Here is an 18,237-nt window from a genome sequence, read left to right as displayed (position 1 = left end):
TAGTTACTGTATTTATTCTTATAATGATCTAATCTTGTGTTTTGTTATTAAGGGTTTGAGATCCAATGCTCTTCTTCCGTTTGATGAAAGCCAGGAACAGAGCAACTTCCGAGCACGCAGCACCAGTCTCAATGAGAGGCCCAAGAGGTATGGAATAGCTGAGCCTTGTCGTGATCTGTAATGTTGAAACAGTTGATTTGAAATACCTGCTCTATGGGCTCTGTGTTAAAAGTAAGATGGTCAAATTTAAACACTGTCATGTATTTAGATGTTTTGGAAGTTGTGTTATGAAGCCTGCTTCCTGGTTCTGTTGCCTTCTGCTCCTATACATGCCAATAAGATCACTAAGTAAAGGTCGTAAGGCTGATCTGTAGCTGCAAATATCTCCCTGTTTATTTAACCTAATTGAGGTGTGTGTGTGTGTGTCTGTCTGTCTGAGAGATATAGATATATAGAGCTAGGTTACAAAGTTCTTGGCATTTCACATAACCCGATACCAACCTGCTATTCAGTGAAGGTTATATAGTAGTACTATAATGATTATACAGAATATTCAATTAATCGCAAAATTTGCATTCATAATAATTAAGTCTGAAACTGACAATCTTAATAAAATAAAAAAAAGCCACGCTTTCTCCCAATACGGAGTAATCTGTAAATTCAAACACCTGCTCTTCAATTCCTGTTACCGGAATCACCCCCAAAATTAACCAAATAATGATCCTTTCGGTGTTGTTGCTTTAACTAGCTTGCTCTAATTTCTAATTGGTCTCCTGAAATATTAGAATCATCAAAGCAACACTCAATTAAATACTCTGCACGCTGGTTTAAGCAACACCATTGTGTAATAGATGATTGACTTTAGAAGGGTTGTACTGGGCTAGTCTGTCTTCATGGAACAGCCTTCTCTTTGGCGGTCTGCGCGTTATACTGGGGTCAGTGGGTATTATCTTTCCATAAGACTTTTTAAATAAGAAATACTAGTTACTGTTACTTAATCCTGGTAATCCTTTCCTTGAATAAATTTGCGAATAAGAGATTATACTTACTCATTTTTCCACCGGTCAATCAAGCATCATAACAAGAACGTTTAACCAAACCCAACACCTGCTTTTCAATCATTTTGTTCAATCGCTTTGTATTTTAATGATCTAATATGTTAATTTGCCTTTATAAATTGCTCTCATTTAAGTTAATTTCATGCAGCCTTTTTATTCTAATTATGTAATTTTAATTTCCAAGGTTGGAGTATTGGATTGGATTAAAGATGACATTTCTTTTTCATGTAAAAAGTAAACCATGTTGAAATGGGTGGAGTAGGACAGTTGTTCTCCTACAGTGGAGGTCCTTGATGCTTTGATGGACATTTCTCAAGATCTTTGCTCCAAAGTGCAATTAGAAGAATAAATACATTGTTTTTATCATTGTGAAGTTACCAAGAAACAACTTTTTGCTATAAATGTGCATCTGTTTACATTTTTAATCATTCATAATAAAGAATCTAAAACATAAAGGCAACCGTCCAGGTTAATTTCAGAAAGTTTAGAAATTGCAGTATTTTGTGCAAACTCACTTCTGTACCTTTACTTGCTGAAGTTAGTGTCGTTCATTGAAGTAGTGATTTAGTTTCTTGCTAGTTTTATACCTTTGTTACATTAGCATCCAGTTGGTCATTTCAACTCAAGTGGCCCAAGGGGGTTACTCATCCCCATATTGTACGTCAATGGCTCACATCAGTTCATTAGTATTAGCCAGAAAACCATAGGAGCTACGTTTTTAATTGTCTTCATACACGCAAGACTGTTTTGTAGGAATCGTTTTTTTTCACAAATGGAGTGAATTGAGCAACTCAAAGGTTTAATTTCCATGATACTGCACTAATAATGATTAAAAGCAACAGCAATACGTTTTTACATGATCATTCAATTCCTTTCACAATTTTTTATTTTTTTGTTTCGCTGATTGTACTTTGGGGTGAAGACCCTTTCAATGGCCCCATGTTATATTGCTGAGCAAGGTATCAAATATGCTAAAGCAAAAAACTAATACATTGTGTGCCAATGATATGATCTGAAGTATTATTCATTCTAGAAGACTTTCAATGCTCTATTCCAATCTGAAGATTTTAGCTTTTTCTTTCTGACCCATAAAATCAGATATTCTTTCTGTTTTGCTATGTTCATTTGTTCTGTAATATTAATCTAAAAACAATCTAGTGATCTACTTTGTCATTTGTCATGTTTCAGAGTTGTTTTGAAATGCTTTTGAATATATATATTTTTTCCTTTTATTTTTCCTCTTGTTGCATTGTGCTAATTTTTTGTTTGTTTCCTTTACCTCACTCTTTTTTTGGGGGGGGATCACTCCACTCGCTTGACCCTCTGAACTGCACCATTCCTGCTGCATTGGCCCTGTGACCCGTGTGCGTGTGTTGACCCTTTCATGTTGGTGGGGGTTGCACTGTGACCCTTTTCCTGTTAGTCTGCGGACTGCAAAATTCACAAAGTCAGGCTTCAGTAACTCCTCCCCAGTTAAAGAGCTGAAAGATCTCTCCGCTATCGATGCCTTCCGCTCCCGCAGCATCAGCGTATCCGAGCACGCCGTGCGCAGGTAGAGGCCCTGGAATCTATCCAAGCTCCTTCCATGGGAGATGTCATTCAGTGGGATGGGGAGGGCAAAGGGATGGGCTGGTTGGTTTGCATGCTGGGGGACTTGCATGTCATCTGTAGCTGTCCTCATTTAGAAGTGTTCTAATGTGATGGGTTGATATCTGAAAAGAATCCCATGCATGGTGTTCAATTGAGTGGTGGTTTTACAAATAACTTAGGAGTGACATTGTTAAAGGAACTGTCCTGGGGAAACACTCAAGACAAATACAGCAATCCATTGCATATCCGCCATGCTCAATCTCTCTAGCAACGTTACTTTATTATGGAACAGAGAGTTCAGAGATTGTAGACCCCACCAAGGTTTTCATACATTGTGTTGTATGTACTCTTTGCGCAACCATTGCTGGTAGTGTCACGTAAGCTGTTCAGTGTGTTGACTATGTAAATAAATCCTGTTTGCCTGCAGGACGTATCAACTTTAACCCCGCTCTCCTGTCTTTCACTCGGCAGCGAATGCACGCACCCACACGGCAGACAGCTACTGTCAACAAGCATGAACACCCTGTATCTTTCTAAACCAGGGATTTAGGGGAGCCCTCTAATAAAAGCTGAATCTCAAAACAATAATTGTGTGAATATAGTAACTGTTACAGCTGCGTATAGTGGTATTTTAAAACAGGATTAATTCATCTGACATTTTACATATCCGCCCTGACTCCCACAGCAGTCGGATATGTGATGGATTGCTGTAATTGCGTCATTGTTAAATGATTTTTATAAAAATGTTTTGGTAACTATACCCATTTATTTGTATGTTTTCATCCAAAATGAAATATACAAAGAAAATTAATTACAGTGCAGATTTTTTAAATGTGTTTTAAAAAGATTGTTTACAACTAAAACTATGATAAAACAATGAGAATTATTTTACTTTATTTACTGATGGGTGATGAAAATTACAAATTTCCCAGAACTGTTCTCTTAGTGACCTGGTTTTATATGATCTCTCCACTGCATAAAAGGAATGTTTTCTGGGTTGTGGCTCCTACCACATGAATGGGTTACTACAAGTTATTAAATTTATCATCTTTTGATTTATAGCTTATAGTGGATAAAGATCATTTATATTGTTCTAAAGGAACCACTGGATCTTTACCAGACGTATACTTGTAAAAAAAAAAAAAAAAAAAAAAGTGGTCAAATAAATGCGAATGGTGCAAATGTTTTTCTATGGCAAAATGGACACATTGCATTTAAAAATCTTGATTTGTATAGTCTTAATGAGGCTGGTTAAGATGGCAATAATGTACCCTTTCTGTGGTTAGGATGGATTTCTTCAATTTTATGTAAAACCAGTAGAGGGCAGCAGAGGCGTGCTTTTGGGCTAACCCAATCTTTCCCATAGTAAGTTTTGTTAGTTTTCATCAACATTAAGCTTCCTATTGTCTTCATCTACTAATCCCGTCAGTTTTCTGGCATTTACCAGAACCTACTTGACTGTTATTCTTATACGGCCTAGTGTATAATCTTAGCATTAAGGCAGTGTGCTATTAAGAGGTACCCAAAACATACGTGCTAAAAAGGTAGTATTTTATTTATTGTTTTATCTAACACAGCTGGTAAACTGCATTTGATGCATGGTTAGATTGGGGGGGGGGGGGTGATGGTGATGGAAAAAGAGAATATTGTACACAAGCTCTCCAGAGTGGTCAGTACTTTTTCTAAATATTTTTAAGATAGATTTTAAAATGGCTGCCAATGCAAAACTAACCTGTCGGGGTTGACCATGAGCCCATTTTAAAAGCTGGTGGCAATTTTACTCCAGGGTTATACCTGTTTAACACAATATGTTTGGAAATTTCTATTAATTTGCACCAGTTCTCACTGCATGCTTGAGATAATGATGTCTGAAGCAAAAGGGTACGAGATGTGACTTGGTATTATTTGTATTTGTGAAAAAACAAACAAACAAAAAAACTGCATTGCACAATTTCACATTTTCTCTTAGGAAAGATATTTCTGGTTTTATATATATTAACAGATTAAGTCCACCTACTGTAGATATGTGTTATACATTTGAGATAGATAGATAGATAGATAGATATATTTGTGATTAAACTTTGCACAGATGGGTTATATAAATGATTCCAAATCTGTGGTTGCATCTCACAGTAATCTACTGTTTTTATGGTACTACAGCATGCCAAGGAAACTTGTACAAGGGCGATTCCTATGAAATGCCACTCAACTCAACTGGGGAAGCAAAGGAGCAGGTTGCTTTCTAGTGTGAATCCAGAGTGGGGTTGAGAGACCAATTCATTTGGAAAAGTGTACTTGAGTTGAAGATACATTTCTTAGCTGATACAAACCCCTACAAGAGACGGAGGTAAATAGATGCTGCTAGTACAGAGCCCCAAGTCCCATCTCGTACTCTGCAGTTGCTAGCTCTGTCTTGTGGTGCGGTGTGGTCCTCGACAGTGAGCTGATTACCTGTTGCATTAGGATGCAGACTTCCATGACCACCAGCAGCCTGGGCTCTGCAGACGAAAGCTCTGTGGCTCAGGCTGACGATGTTTTGAGGACCGTCCATCTGGAGCTGACAGAGACCTGTCTGGACATGATGGCGAGATACGTTTTCTCCAACTTCTCCACCCTGCCCAAGAGGTAAGACACACATTGCTGCAGTAACGGAGTCCATTTGATCGTTTTCACCATTGCAGTGTTTTTGCAAAAGCAGCAAGTAATGGATTAATAAGTTCTACATGGCTCACTGTTTTTCTAATTTGTTGTTGTGTGTAGGGGGTATTGCCTCCAGCCTGTGCTGCAAACTGAATCAGGATACCAATAGAGACCTGATTTTATACAGTGCATATATATCTATCTATATTGTTATTTACAGGTCCCCTGTTGCTGAGTTCTTACTGGCTGGAGGAAGAAGCATGACCTGGCTAGTTGGAAACAAGCTGGTTACCATAACAACCAGCAGTGGAGCTAGGACCCGATCCCTGCTCGGCCTTGATTTGACAGAACGTCAGAGTTTGGGAGAAATGACAAGGTAATGACGATTCCATTTAGTGTGGCACTGCTCCACTTCACTTTACTCAATGAAAACAAAATCAGTATGGAACCCAGCTTGAGCTTCTCCATGTGGAAAATAAACTGTGCTGCTGTCCTGTTAATCATTTTCTGCAAATGCTGTTCTTGTTGTGCTATTAACTTTATTATTTTTTTTTTCCTTTTGTCAATTTAAAAATTGAGCTTGATCGTATCAATAAAAAAGAGGAAATCCAAGATAAAGTGAAGTCAGAAGAAAACAGAAAAGACAGGGCAGGGTACTGGACACACTCACTGTGTGCGGTATGAATTACAGAGCTCTTCTTTTTGCATGCACAACACCTTCCCAGGATTATACTTTCATGTATCATCCAACCGCAGAGATCCCACTTGAGCTGGAGGCTTTCCTGGGGGGGCAGTGTCTTGACAAATGCATTTGTCTGCCTCTTTCACCTAACCTCAGACTTCGCAAATGTTCCTCTTGTATTTCAGATCCGACCCTTCTCTTCACACGAGACTAACCAAAGAAGCTCCTGCTAAATTGGAATCCCAGGCAGACCAGCAAATCGGCAAGACGACCCGCATCCGAGTACGATCCATGTCAGGTAACACGCTCCTCCTCGTCCTTTTGGTCCAGTGGTTAAAGAAAGGGGTTTGATGCCAGGCAGTTCCCGGATCAGCCACTGACTCGCGGTGTGTGACCCTGAGCAAGTCAATTAACCTCCTTGTGCTCCGTCGTTCGGATGAGATGTAAAACTGAGGTCCTGTTGTAAGTGACTCTGCAGCAGCAGCAGTTGTTGATGCATAATTCTCCCTTTTGTCTCTGTGGATAAAAGTCGCTTTGGATAAAAGCATCTGCTAAATGACTAATTAATAATAATGATAATAAAGCATAATGTGCAGCGGATTGATCGACTTCGTTAGAGTGCCGTCTGTAGGCAAGGTGCTGATTATGATAAAACACACTGAAAGGTTATTGTATCCACCGGCAGTAAAAGCTTGACATTCCTGTTGTGAAATTGCATACAGATGCACTGTAGACCACCTCTGATCATGGATTGCGTACAGGCTGTTCAGTATGTGTTGTCTGGATTCTGAGTGTAAAGAACAAACTAGTACACCTTCATGCAATTTTAAAACCACCACATAGCGCTGGGATAATCATGTTTTAGTATATAGATGCAAGACCACATTTAACCCCTAACATTAATTTTATACACAAAGTTAATATACAAAACTTATAAATACCCGCTGTGATTTTCAGGTGGGCACGCCCTTCGTGCTGGCACTGCGCAGAGCTTGAGTCCACTGGTGTCCCCTTCCGACAGTGAATTCTATGACCCCCCTTCCCAGTCTGTTGAGGTTTCGGAGAACTCGGCAAGATTCAAGCTGGAGCCCCCAGGAACGCAGCCCTCTCTCCAGAAGGAGAAGCCGAGCCTGGGGGAGTATGCGCCCCTGCTCACGCAGGGCTGGGCAGAGATCTTCATCCGCAGACCCTCGGGTAAGGAGATGTAGAAAATCTTGATCCTCTTTGTAAGGTTGGAATGGTTGTGACGCCTTACACAGATGATTTATATGCAATTGTATATTGTCTTTCAAGTGGTTACAAAAGATCCTGAACATTTCATTAAAAGTCATGGCACCCCCTCCCTTCTCCTCCACCCCAACAGGTAACACGAGTTGGTTGATGTGCTTGGAGAACCCTCCAAGCCCTTTTTCATCAGAGATCGGAAGCATGCCCCTGCAGGAGCTCTCTAATATCCTGATGGCTGTGGAAAGGACCAAGAAGCCCAGGGCATCTGAAGTCTTGAAATCAAACTCGGAGCCAGGTTCAAGCCAGGCCTATGTGGCACAGAAACCATGTGCACTGCAGCGGTCGAACACAGGTGAGACAACAGGTGCAGTCAGACCCTGCTGACTTCTGATCCCCTGATCAAAGCCTTTATTATACTGTCCTCAATGACAGTCTGACCTGCATAAGATAAGTGTAAAATTACTCGCATAATAGAAAAATGCACAATAATTTTGTTTTTTTTATTATTTTTTTAGCAGATTACCATCATCATCCAGTGGTTTTCACACAGTTTTAAAAAGTTATACAGGATTGCATCTTGTAGCATGAAAGAACTGTTTGTGGCAGGTATACAGTGTCTTGATAGCTGAAAGTTTAGTGTATCTGTTACATTTTAAAGCTTGTTTTAAATTGAAAGGGTGCATTGATGTGGATTAATTTTAAATTGGCCATTGATACAGTTGTAAATGAATTAAACAAAACATCTCATTTAATTGTTAGAATGGCTGCATACTCGCTAAACAAACTAATATGCAAAAAGTCTCACAACATGTGGATTGTGTACAATACTGTATGTGTTTCATTCAAATGTTTTGATCCAGGGAAATGAAATGATCCTCAATGTTTTCAGATTGTGTCCCTTGATATCATTAACTCCAAAGCACTATATGGGATCCTAAACATCATGAGAAATGCCCAAGTCAAAACTGTGGTCTTGCAAGTGCCTGATCTGTTCTTCATAGGAATGTCAAGCGTGTGTTCTGACTTCTCACTACAGGCTGCGTCAGTAACTACTGGCTTCAAGGAGTTGACAGCTGAAATGCTCCAAGTAAACGGAGTGTATTGTGTAAAATAACATTTTATAAATTAACAAAGCCTAATTAATTAAACAAGTACATCTTCAAATTCAGTGCTATTCAACTATGCTTGACTCAAATTATTCGTTATGAAACTGTTTGTAAGCAGTTTTAAAGGTAGTAGAATCTCTTCCCCCGATTTTTTTTCTAATGAGGAACTGTTTTTAGATTGCCCCATGCTTTACCAGTTGCTGTAATGTTGTGAGAGTCTGCTCAGTAGACGCAGATTTAGAATTTTTTTTTGTTTGAAATCATAATCACTTCTATTTCTCTTACCACTTTCAAATGCATGGTGGCTAAACCCATATTACCATTGTTTAATTATATTCTTTCAATGTATTGAGCTATTAAAATGTAAGGCACATTTGCAAAGGAACAGTTTTTGACATGGACATTCTCTCCAGACCAGCACCTTGTGGTGTGTGTGTGTGTGTGTGTGTGTGTGTGTGTGTGTGTGTGTGTTGTGTTTTTTTTTATTTTGGTTTTTTTTAGATGGAACTTGCAGCTAACTTAAATTGCTTGTCTTTAATCCCGCTGATTCCTGTGTGGAGGCCTGCATGTCTTTTTTAAATGAATCCACTAGAAACTCTTTGGAGTATCACTGATTTTGAGGGAAACCTTAATCTTCATTTTCACTCAGGTAGAATAAGAGAACTGAGAGAGTGGGCGGGCAGAGGGAGGGTGGGGGGCATTAATCTGCCACTGTTTCACAAGTGTGTCACAAAGTAATTTTTTGAAATTTAATTAATTTAACCCAATGTAGTTTGGCACTTCTATTTGTGTAGTAGGAGTAAAATCTAAAAGTTTTCATAGAATCATGTTTACCAGCCAGTGGTTAGATCTGGTATTCATAGCTCTGCATTCATTTAAAAGCAAAACATATTAGTTTGCAACAGCCTTTGATGTATGGTTGTATCTGCTGCCTATTTATGACACACTATGCTGTAGTTAACCAGCTTTTTCAAGCCCTGTGAACTCCCTTCCATTCTAACTAGCCTCATCACAGCGTGCTTACTATTGGTAGGCGAGAGTTAGCTTGAAGTCTCTTTTTAGCATTAAACACAGAAGGTTCATTTAATTTCAGCCTTATTCCGTATTCAGAGGTTTTCATTTCAAGTCAACATTTATCAGCCCACTCGTCTCTGTTCTCTTATACAAGTAATCCAAGACACAGCTTTTTGATTGTAGGAAGCTGTGGCTGGTATAGCGCCAGCAGTTCTCCTGTTTGATGTTGGGTGTCTCTTTGCAGATTCGGTGGTGGTTGTGGAGAAAGGGAGCAGGCTGTGCTCTCGGCCAAAGGAGAGAGTTTCACCGACGGGTTTCCAGGACCGTGAGGAGTTTGAAACAATGCAACCAGAGCCCATTTTCATGGGAGACAAATTCAGCAAACCCCAGGAAGCCTACAGCAGGGTAAGTGAGTCTTATGCCCATATTCAGAAACAGTGCACCATGCTTTTTCCTATGGACTTTTGTGTACAGTGTGGGGGTAACACGCCTGCAGGAGTCTTGAGTCTTACCAGAATCAATTATTGCAGCAATAGTTTGAAAGCAAAAACAACAATCGAGAATCCTATTAGGTGCACACTATACCATAGCAAAAACGAAATGCTAAGAAAATGTAGATACAAAGTATCGCTTTAATTAACGCTTCGATTTCTGTAGTCTTCGTCCAGCTCAAGCCAGGAAGATGATAAAAGCACTCCTCTAGAATATGTCGGAGGGGGTGCCATCCCTATTGAGAAAGGAATCTTTCACGCTGCCGGAGACCCCATGGAAGAGGAGGAGGAGGATGATGATCTTTCTTTCCAGCATTCCCAAACCCTCAACAAATCCAGCTCGTCCCCAGAGCTTCAGACTCTGCAGGAGGCCTTCAAAGATGCTCTGAACAAGGAAGAAACCCCTGCAGGCAAACTCAGCATTGAAGCAGAACCAGGGCCCACTGACGTAAATAGCCAGTTGGAAGCAGCAGCAGGAGGAGGAGATGGAGGTGCTGCTGCAGTTGGTGTTGGTGGTGGTGCCGGGGCAGGTGCTGCTGCTGGTGCTGGGGCCATGCCCAGGTCCAGGTTGGAGTTTCCAGCCCCGCAGTCGACTCTTGTCTCCCCAAGCGGCCACCGACCCCGCGGACACACAATCTCAGGTTCTGCCCCGTCGCATCGGGAGAGGAAGATGGATCACGATTCCTACCACAGAGGAGCTGCTTCCAACTCTGAGAAGATGTCTGGGATCAGTCCGAGGTACGTTATCAGAGGCAGTGTGCCGTGCAGTGGAGCCCAAGCATATGGCTTCATTCCCCATTTCTCAGCCATGCTCGACATGCATGTGTTAAACATATTAACAAGTTTGAAATATAAATTCTAAGAAAATAAAGCTCCGGTAGGTTTGGGTATAATGTGATGTACTTTGAGTATAAAAACACAAATATAGCCTCCGTGCCTAGACAGCTGAAGTTTTCAATGAGAAGGTTTTCTTGCATCACTTTGAACAGTGTATTTTTTATTTCTAGATTTTTAAAATGTAGTGCTTTCAATTATATTATAAAATACTTGATTTTAATTCACAACTCCCTGTCCAATACTTTTTGTGTCGAAAGACTTAGTTTTAAAGGTATTTGTAAAGACAATCCTCTAATGCGATGATTCCATTTTGACGTACCATATATGTTTTTTTTTGTTGTTTCTTTTTTATATAAATGTCCAGTCTCGACTTTTTGTCCTTATTTGTATTATCCCCCTGTTTTACTGGCAAAACCTTAAGCGCCCACACACTTTTTTTTTTTTTTCTAGGAAACTGCAGACGTGTGACTTGGCTTGGTTTTACTCTAATGTTGAGTTGTTGTTGTAGTGCAGTGTAATTCAACTGCTAAACTTTGCTTTTCCAGCTTTGTGTTTCTTCAGCTCTACCATTCTCCTTTCTTTGGAAATGAATCCAACAAACCTTTACTGCTGCCCAAGTCCCAGGTGAGACGAGATCTATATTTAAAACAAGAGCAACAATACAGTGCTGTTTGAGGAGTAGTTCTGTAGTTGCATATTTTGTAAGTCGAGTAATGTCAAGGTATCTTAAACATTCTCTGCATTTTGTTTGTAGGGGAGCCTGTTAACTTCAGTGTGGTTTTCTTAATAGTAGTACTTGACAGAATTCTACATTTATTTCAATGAATTGTTCGATGTAGATATTAGCTTGACCACTTTGCAATGTGTTGTGTTTTTTTTTTTTTTTTTTTTTTCTTTAGCTCATGGACAGAACTGTTAAAGTTCTGGATCAAATGCCTCCCTATGACACCCACAAGATTGGAGTCGTGTATGTTGGAGAAGGGCAGGTCGGTGTCTCTACTGCCTTGTTTTTATGTGCAGCTATTTTGCTTGGGATGTTTAAAAGGCCAGTCTTGAGCATATATTCTTTTTAAAGCATGCCATATTATCATACACCTCATGGTACATCTTCACCAATAAGGCTCCAAGGAGCCCACATTTGATGCCCTAAAACTTATATAGTAAATACTGAAGTTTTAACATCTACTCTCGTGTAATGGAAATTATAGTCCCAATCTATGGCATTTTAATACAAACTAGATGAAGTGAAACAGCTGGTTTTTTTTTTTGTTTGTTTGTTTTTGTTTTTTTACAATTGATTACATACTATTTATTATGCATACTGTTGTTCTCTGTGTGTTTTTTACACTGCAGATCAATAATGAAGTTGCCATCTTATCAAATGAGTATGGATCCTACAGGTATGCCCAGTTTCTGACTGGGCTTGGCAAGTTGATCCATCTGAAAGACTGTGACCCTGATCAGATATTCCTTGGCGGTCTGGACCAGTATGGTGACGATGGGGAGTTCACATACTGCTGGCACGATGACATCATGCAGGGTAAGGATGGCGAGCTCACATACTGCTGGCACGATGACATCATGCAGGGTAAGGATGGCGAGCTCACATACTGCTGGCACGATGACATCATGCAGGGTAAGGGTGGGGAGCTCACATACTGCTGGCACGATGACATCATGCAGGATAAGGATGGGGAGCTCACATACTGCTGGCACGATGACATCATGCAGGGTAAGGATGGCAAGCTCACATACTGCTGGCACGATGACATCATGCAGGGTAAGGCCTGGTTAACTGGGCACAAGGAGAGCTTTCCAAAAGAAGTAATTGTTTATTGAATTTTTTTTTTGTGGGTGGGGGACATTTCAGATACACGCCTCGGGAGAGGTAAAAATATCCTGAATAAGCAGCTGTCTCAATTAAACGAGATTTGAAACACCTTTTTTCTTTATAAATGAAAACTATTCCTAAAAAAATGAAACATGAAATGAAAAAGAATGAGATCCCATCTTTTCAGAAGGCGAGGCACCTGCGATGTTGATACACCAACTTCTGTTTTTTTTTTTTTGTTTGTTTTTTTTTTGCCACAGCTGCCTGAGACTCGAGTTCAGTGGTCTCTTAATCATTTGAAAATACTGTATTCCAATTAAAGGATCTTAATAGCATTGGGAAGAACCGTCTCCCAGAGTTGTATCCCATTTAAGCGGTGCCAACTGTACTATAAAAGATTATTTTATTAATAAAAGATATTGCGTACAGGCAAGGAGATGGCAATGGTCATCAATGAGGTTGTTCTAAAAACTTCTGTAACAGCCTTAAATAGAGTAGCAAGTAAAAGATAAATGTGTCTGAGCCTGCAAAACATGAACGGGTGGTCATTTGTGTGTCTTGGAGCAAGCAGTGCATCAAACTGTTGGTTCAGAGCAGGCTCAGAAGCTAACTAAAAGTCTCCTAAGCTTGTTTTCTCAAATTCATTGTACTTTGTGAATAAAATACCCCAGCTTCGTCACCCATACCCAATACACAACTGTCAGATACTCTTGTGCAATCCCAGGAAGTAGAAACTCAACCTTTGATAAATAGAGTTGCTTAGAGATCTCGTTTATTTTTTTGTCCTTAGACTTGTGTGCACAAATCGTGCTGCAGACCAAACAGTGGAAAATGCTGACGTTGTGATTGACGCCGCTGGCTTTCTCATTATGATTTCTTTTCGTTTTACAGCCATATTTCACATCGCCACACTGATGCCGAACCGGGAGTCCGATAAGGGCTGCTGCAACAAGAAGAGGCACATCGGGAATGATTTTGTCATCATCGTTTACAGCGATGCGGGAGAGGAATACAAACTCGGAACAATCAAGGTATGAGCGATTTCTTTCTTTTGAAAGGTGGTTCTTTACGTGCTGTGGCAAACTGTGGCATAGCCAGGTATGACATTTTGAGTGGGCCTGGAATTACGATGGAGGGGCAGGTGGTTTACAAACCCTCAGTGTTACGTCAGTGTTAGTTACTGTACCGAGTTCTAAACAGTCTGAAGAGTCACAAGCATTTTCACAAAGGGGGGGAAAAAAAACCTTCACATATGTTTTATCATGATGAGTTAGCTAAAAACATTAAGCACCCCCATAACTTCAAACAATCAATAACTTATGCTAAAAAAAAAAAAATGTATTGGTAATAAATGTATACCATATAACAGTGAAGAAGAGGGAAGTGGCAACGTCTGACACCAGACTAATTTCTTTTAAGTTTTCTGTGAAATGAACGTAAAATAAATACCGGTGACGTCGTCTGTCTGCTTCACCCCTCTACATGACAAGGCGTCTGGGCTTGCTGTTCAATATGCCAATAATACTGTGGTAGTCCAGCGAATCGGTTTGGAATTCCCTTACCCTGACTTGCATGATGATGGTATGCCCCTGGTGGCAAACAACATTTGTTTTCAGATGACCATAAGTGATGGCTTGACTGCATCCCACAGAAAAAATACTCCCAGACAAGATATTTGTTCTTGTCCATTTATTTAGGATTGTGGACTGGTCGTCAGAGATAGAGAGATGACACTTCAACGATTCTACAGCAAATCTACATTCAAATAGATTAAATTACAATTTGTTATTGCATAATTTGTAATTCATTGTAATCACAATGTAATTGTAGTTGAACCATGTCACACCTGTGTAATTGTAATTACCGTATAATTGATTAATTACAGTTCAATTACACACCTTTCCAAGATGAATCACTCACAGTTCCATGTTGTGTTTTACATTGAGCAAACATTCTTCTTGTGTTTTTAACCACTTTTAGTGACCCCATTTATTTGAAAAAACGTTCTATAGTATGTTTGTGTATTTGTACCTGTGATTACTGCTTGGTAGAATAAACAGAGTAAACATGTTAATGTGTGGAGCTATTAATGTTACTTTTTTAGTAATGATAATTGCAATTACTGCAGCATAACTCATTGTTAGTAATAGCATTAGAATTGAGCCCAGGTCTGATTTCAGTGCATCCCTTTTTCTTTCATGACTTTCCTGTGTGATTTATAGATATCACGCTGTGTCAGGGAAACTTGTTTATCATTGGTATTTAAATGTTCATGCATTTTCATTTTCGTCACACAGGGTCAGTTTAACTTTGTTGAAGTTATAATCAAGCCCTTGGATTATGAGAGCAATCTCGTTACTCTTCAGTGCCGTAAAGGTAAAAAGATTTGGCATTTTTAACTTTTATTCCGTGTTTGACTGAAATTAAAAGAACTATCCCTGTCTTACAATGAGTTATTATGAGTGCTTTGTAGTCTGAGGCATTTTCATTCAAATTGGATCTGCTCCCTAGTTCATTTGAACACTTCAGTGTAACCTAAAATCTTAAGAAAAAAAGCATGCTGTTTGTTCGCCTTCTTAATACGGTGGCTCACATGATGTTGAATCATTTTTTCCTGTTTTCAGATTTAGAAGGACTCGTTGATACAAGTGTGGCTAAGATCGTGTCAGACAAAAACTTAGCTCTACTGGTACGACAGATGGCCCTGCATGCTAATGTGAGTGTCATGTTCTTTCAGCAAAGTCACCAGCACCTATCAGGATTGTACAACATTAACCATGCAAAAGTATTTTTTTTATTTAGATGGATGTATTCATTGTTAAACATTTACTGCTTTCTCCATAACCAGTTAACACAAATTAAGAATGAAGCTGTTGTGCAAGAATAAAGATGTATTTTTCTAGCATTTTTACTCAAATGATGCTCGTCACATCCGCTTTTCAAACAAGACTTCATAAAGTTTTCATCCATACCTTTTCACCATCCTCTCTTCTCCATGAGTGTTGGTGAAACAGAGAGAAAAGAGAGACTGCGAATACACAGGGAGTGGAAGGATAGGGAAAGAGTTCCAAAGCTAGACGCTGAATTTTAAAGTATTGCTGGATTAAATGTTTCATATCATGTGCTATTTTATGAATTCAGCATCACTAAAGCACTTTTTTTTTTTTTTTTTTCCCCTCAGATGGCTTCCCTGGTTCATCAATACAAATCGAACCCTTGCGATGCCTATGCCTCAAAGTGGCTCGCAAGACTGCGACACATCAAGAAGCTGCGGACACGGGTAAGGATCTGTGCTGTGTGTTCATGAAAAGTTTGTTCAGCATTAAAACATGACCTGCATGCAAGTGAGCCAGCACTGTATTACTGCAGTCGTGTGATTACAACATGAACCGCGTTGTCTTCAGTGTTTCAGGCGTTTGCCGAATCATTTGTCTGCTTGACTTATTTTCTACTCCTAAAATGAGGTAAAACTGAGTGTGTGAAGTTACAGGGTGCTGTAGAAATCCTAGTATTGGATTGCCAGGTGTCCTGTGTGCTGGATTTCACAAGGACACATTTGAAGTTGTACCTAAAGCTGTTCTTTGGTTGTTTAGGCCCAACAGGAGATGCAATCACGCCAAACCACCGGGATCTCCCTGAACCAGGCCCACACCCCGATGCAGAACAAGAGCTCCCTCCAACAGGCAGGGGCCTCGGGGGCGGAGCCAGGACAGAGGAAGCACCTGGTCTCCACGGTGGATGACTTCACTGACTTTGTTTGATGCACCTGAGCATAGCAAGCTGGCTTATTTGCTGTATCGCCATACATATAAATTTATTTTTCTTTCTAGAATAGAATTGACAAAAAAAAAAAACTAAAACTATTCCGAAATCACTGTTTTATGTGGTTGTTTCGTGATCGGAATATTTTGCTTACCATTGAGAGTTTTTAATATGACTGATTTTGTGTTTCTGTGCACTCACAACCTCCACAGAAACTGTCAGTCAGATAAAAAAAAATGGTATTTTAAGTCATATTTATCAGATTTAAAAGACCATAATTGTGTCAATATTTACATTACCCAGTGACCTTCAGTGTTATTTCAATATCTGTGACAAGATTTTGCTTTTTAGTGCATAAAAAATGCTGAGTGTGTGGAAAAATGGGTGATGCCTACTGATTTTGATGATTTTTACAGATAGTTTTGCATTATACCTATAGATTCTCAAATGAAATTTTCAGCAGGATTTGATTTTTCCAAAATTGGTTTTGTATTTCTGTTAACTTCCAGAAGATTTTGTAAAAGGTATTCTAGCAGATTGTTAGATATATCGGGAGTTTTTAAAATGTCCAATCTTGGGTTTACCTAGAAAAATTTGGGGATGTGCTAGATTTTAAATTTTAAATAGTCTGTCCCGAACTAGCCTGGTTCCAGTTAGACTGATCAAATAGTCAGTTTTCTACTGGTGTTACAAAATGGCTACGAATTTAATCTGTAAAAGGCCCCAGTAGTACAGGTTTAAATGATAATAAATAAGTTTTGGGGGTGAATATTTTTATTATTTTTTTAATGTCTGCAAATGTGTGAAGTGAATGAGTGGACTGTCCCTCACATGACGACTGGTTTTTAATTCTCTCTAATGACATGCATTCTGCAATATAGAGCCACTTCCTCTCCTTTTTGCAAAAGTTTATTAATTGATCGAGGTGCTCGGTTGGCAGGTGCTTCATTATCCATCGCTGTGTAAGATACCTGTAATTATGGCGAGTGTTTCTAGTATTTCATTATTTATTGTCCAGCCCCTATGTATTGTCTGTTCAAGGTATACAGTGGATACTAGAAGGGTGCCTCACAACATCATGAAAGATTAAAAATGACCTTAATGCAGTGTTAAATCCTGAATCTGTTTGAGAAACCTTAAATAATTCAAGCTCCTCTTCTTATAATATCTGACCATCTAATTTATTGACCAGTGTGCTAGTAGCAATGCAACGTCCAGTTAATCGGTGATATACCATGCATTTAATTGAATTATTTATGACTGTGGTTATAACATTGGTAAGGTGTCTTGGCTTGAGTTTTTACTGTATGTTACTGAATGATTCTGATATTTTGCTGTACAGTCTCAATGGTCTTTTTTTGATGTCCATGTAAGCAGGAGTGGTCCTGGAGAGCCACAATCCAGCATGTTTTATAGGTAAACCTTAATCATTAGTTTCTAAAGAATAATTTTGTTCCAAATTATCTTGGTTATTTAATTGAAAATATTACCTGCTTAACCAGTCAAAATGAAATTGTTCCAAGTCTTTAGAAAGTGGTGATTTTAAGGGTTCCCTTGAGAAGCTGCTGGATTGTGGCTCTCCAGGACCAGCATTGGCCACCCCTGATCTATAACTTCTGGAGAAAAACACTGGCTGGCATGAATTGACATTAGAAATATCCAATACGAAAGAAGTGGGTCGAGTGGTTGTATTGAGCTCTGCTAAACTTATATTGGAAGAGTTGTCGGAAAATACTAGGAAACGAAAACATTAAAATTGTAAACCGAAGAAAAATAAAAGTTTGCGTTTTACCCGTCTCGTGTGACCGATTTGTTATTCTGTGTTACCCCCTCCCATGATACCGCATGAATTGTAAAAATAAACAAAGTGAAATGAACAGACCTCCTGTCAAAAGTGAGAGAGTGAATACACGGGACTGCACTAACATACAAAACAATATGGTGGCTACAAGCTGGCCTTCAGACAAGTTCCTAGCATTTCAGATTTGCTCCTGTGGAA

The 18,237-nt window shown here is 39.3% G+C and overlaps 1 protein-coding gene across 1 annotated transcript in view; it reads left to right on the top strand.

Annotated features, from left to right (window-relative positions):
- Positions 1 to 18,029, top strand: part of LOC117418002 (tuberin-like) — a 31,278-nt gene extending 13,249 nt beyond the window's left edge. The window contains exons 25-41 of the mRNA XM_034925823.2: positions 53 to 147; positions 2,482 to 2,610; positions 5,112 to 5,273; positions 5,509 to 5,664; positions 6,156 to 6,268; positions 6,928 to 7,164; positions 7,334 to 7,549; positions 9,562 to 9,722; positions 9,975 to 10,546; positions 11,191 to 11,269; positions 11,545 to 11,631; positions 11,999 to 12,185; positions 13,368 to 13,507; positions 14,774 to 14,852; positions 15,101 to 15,192; positions 15,658 to 15,756; positions 16,070 to 18,029. Coding sequence (XP_034781714.2) covers positions 53 to 147; positions 2,482 to 2,610; positions 5,112 to 5,273; positions 5,509 to 5,664; positions 6,156 to 6,268; positions 6,928 to 7,164; positions 7,334 to 7,549; positions 9,562 to 9,722; positions 9,975 to 10,546; positions 11,191 to 11,269; positions 11,545 to 11,631; positions 11,999 to 12,185; positions 13,368 to 13,507; positions 14,774 to 14,852; positions 15,101 to 15,192; positions 15,658 to 15,756; positions 16,070 to 16,237 — 2,772 coding nt within the window. The 3' untranslated portion in view covers positions 16,238 to 18,029. The remainder of the gene's footprint in view (positions 1 to 52; positions 148 to 2,481; positions 2,611 to 5,111; positions 5,274 to 5,508; positions 5,665 to 6,155; positions 6,269 to 6,927; positions 7,165 to 7,333; positions 7,550 to 9,561; positions 9,723 to 9,974; positions 10,547 to 11,190; positions 11,270 to 11,544; positions 11,632 to 11,998; positions 12,186 to 13,367; positions 13,508 to 14,773; positions 14,853 to 15,100; positions 15,193 to 15,657; positions 15,757 to 16,069) is intronic.
- The last annotated feature ends 208 nt before the right edge of the window (positions 18,030 to 18,237 follow it).

This window comes from Acipenser ruthenus, chromosome 13 (genome assembly GCF_902713425.1).
Source record: "Acipenser ruthenus chromosome 13, fAciRut3.2 maternal haplotype, whole genome shotgun sequence".
NCBI lineage: Eukaryota > Metazoa > Chordata > Actinopteri > Acipenseriformes > Acipenseridae > Acipenser > Acipenser ruthenus.
The sequence above is the reverse complement of the archived record's forward strand: the minus strand, read 5'-3'. Positions and strand labels throughout refer to the sequence as shown.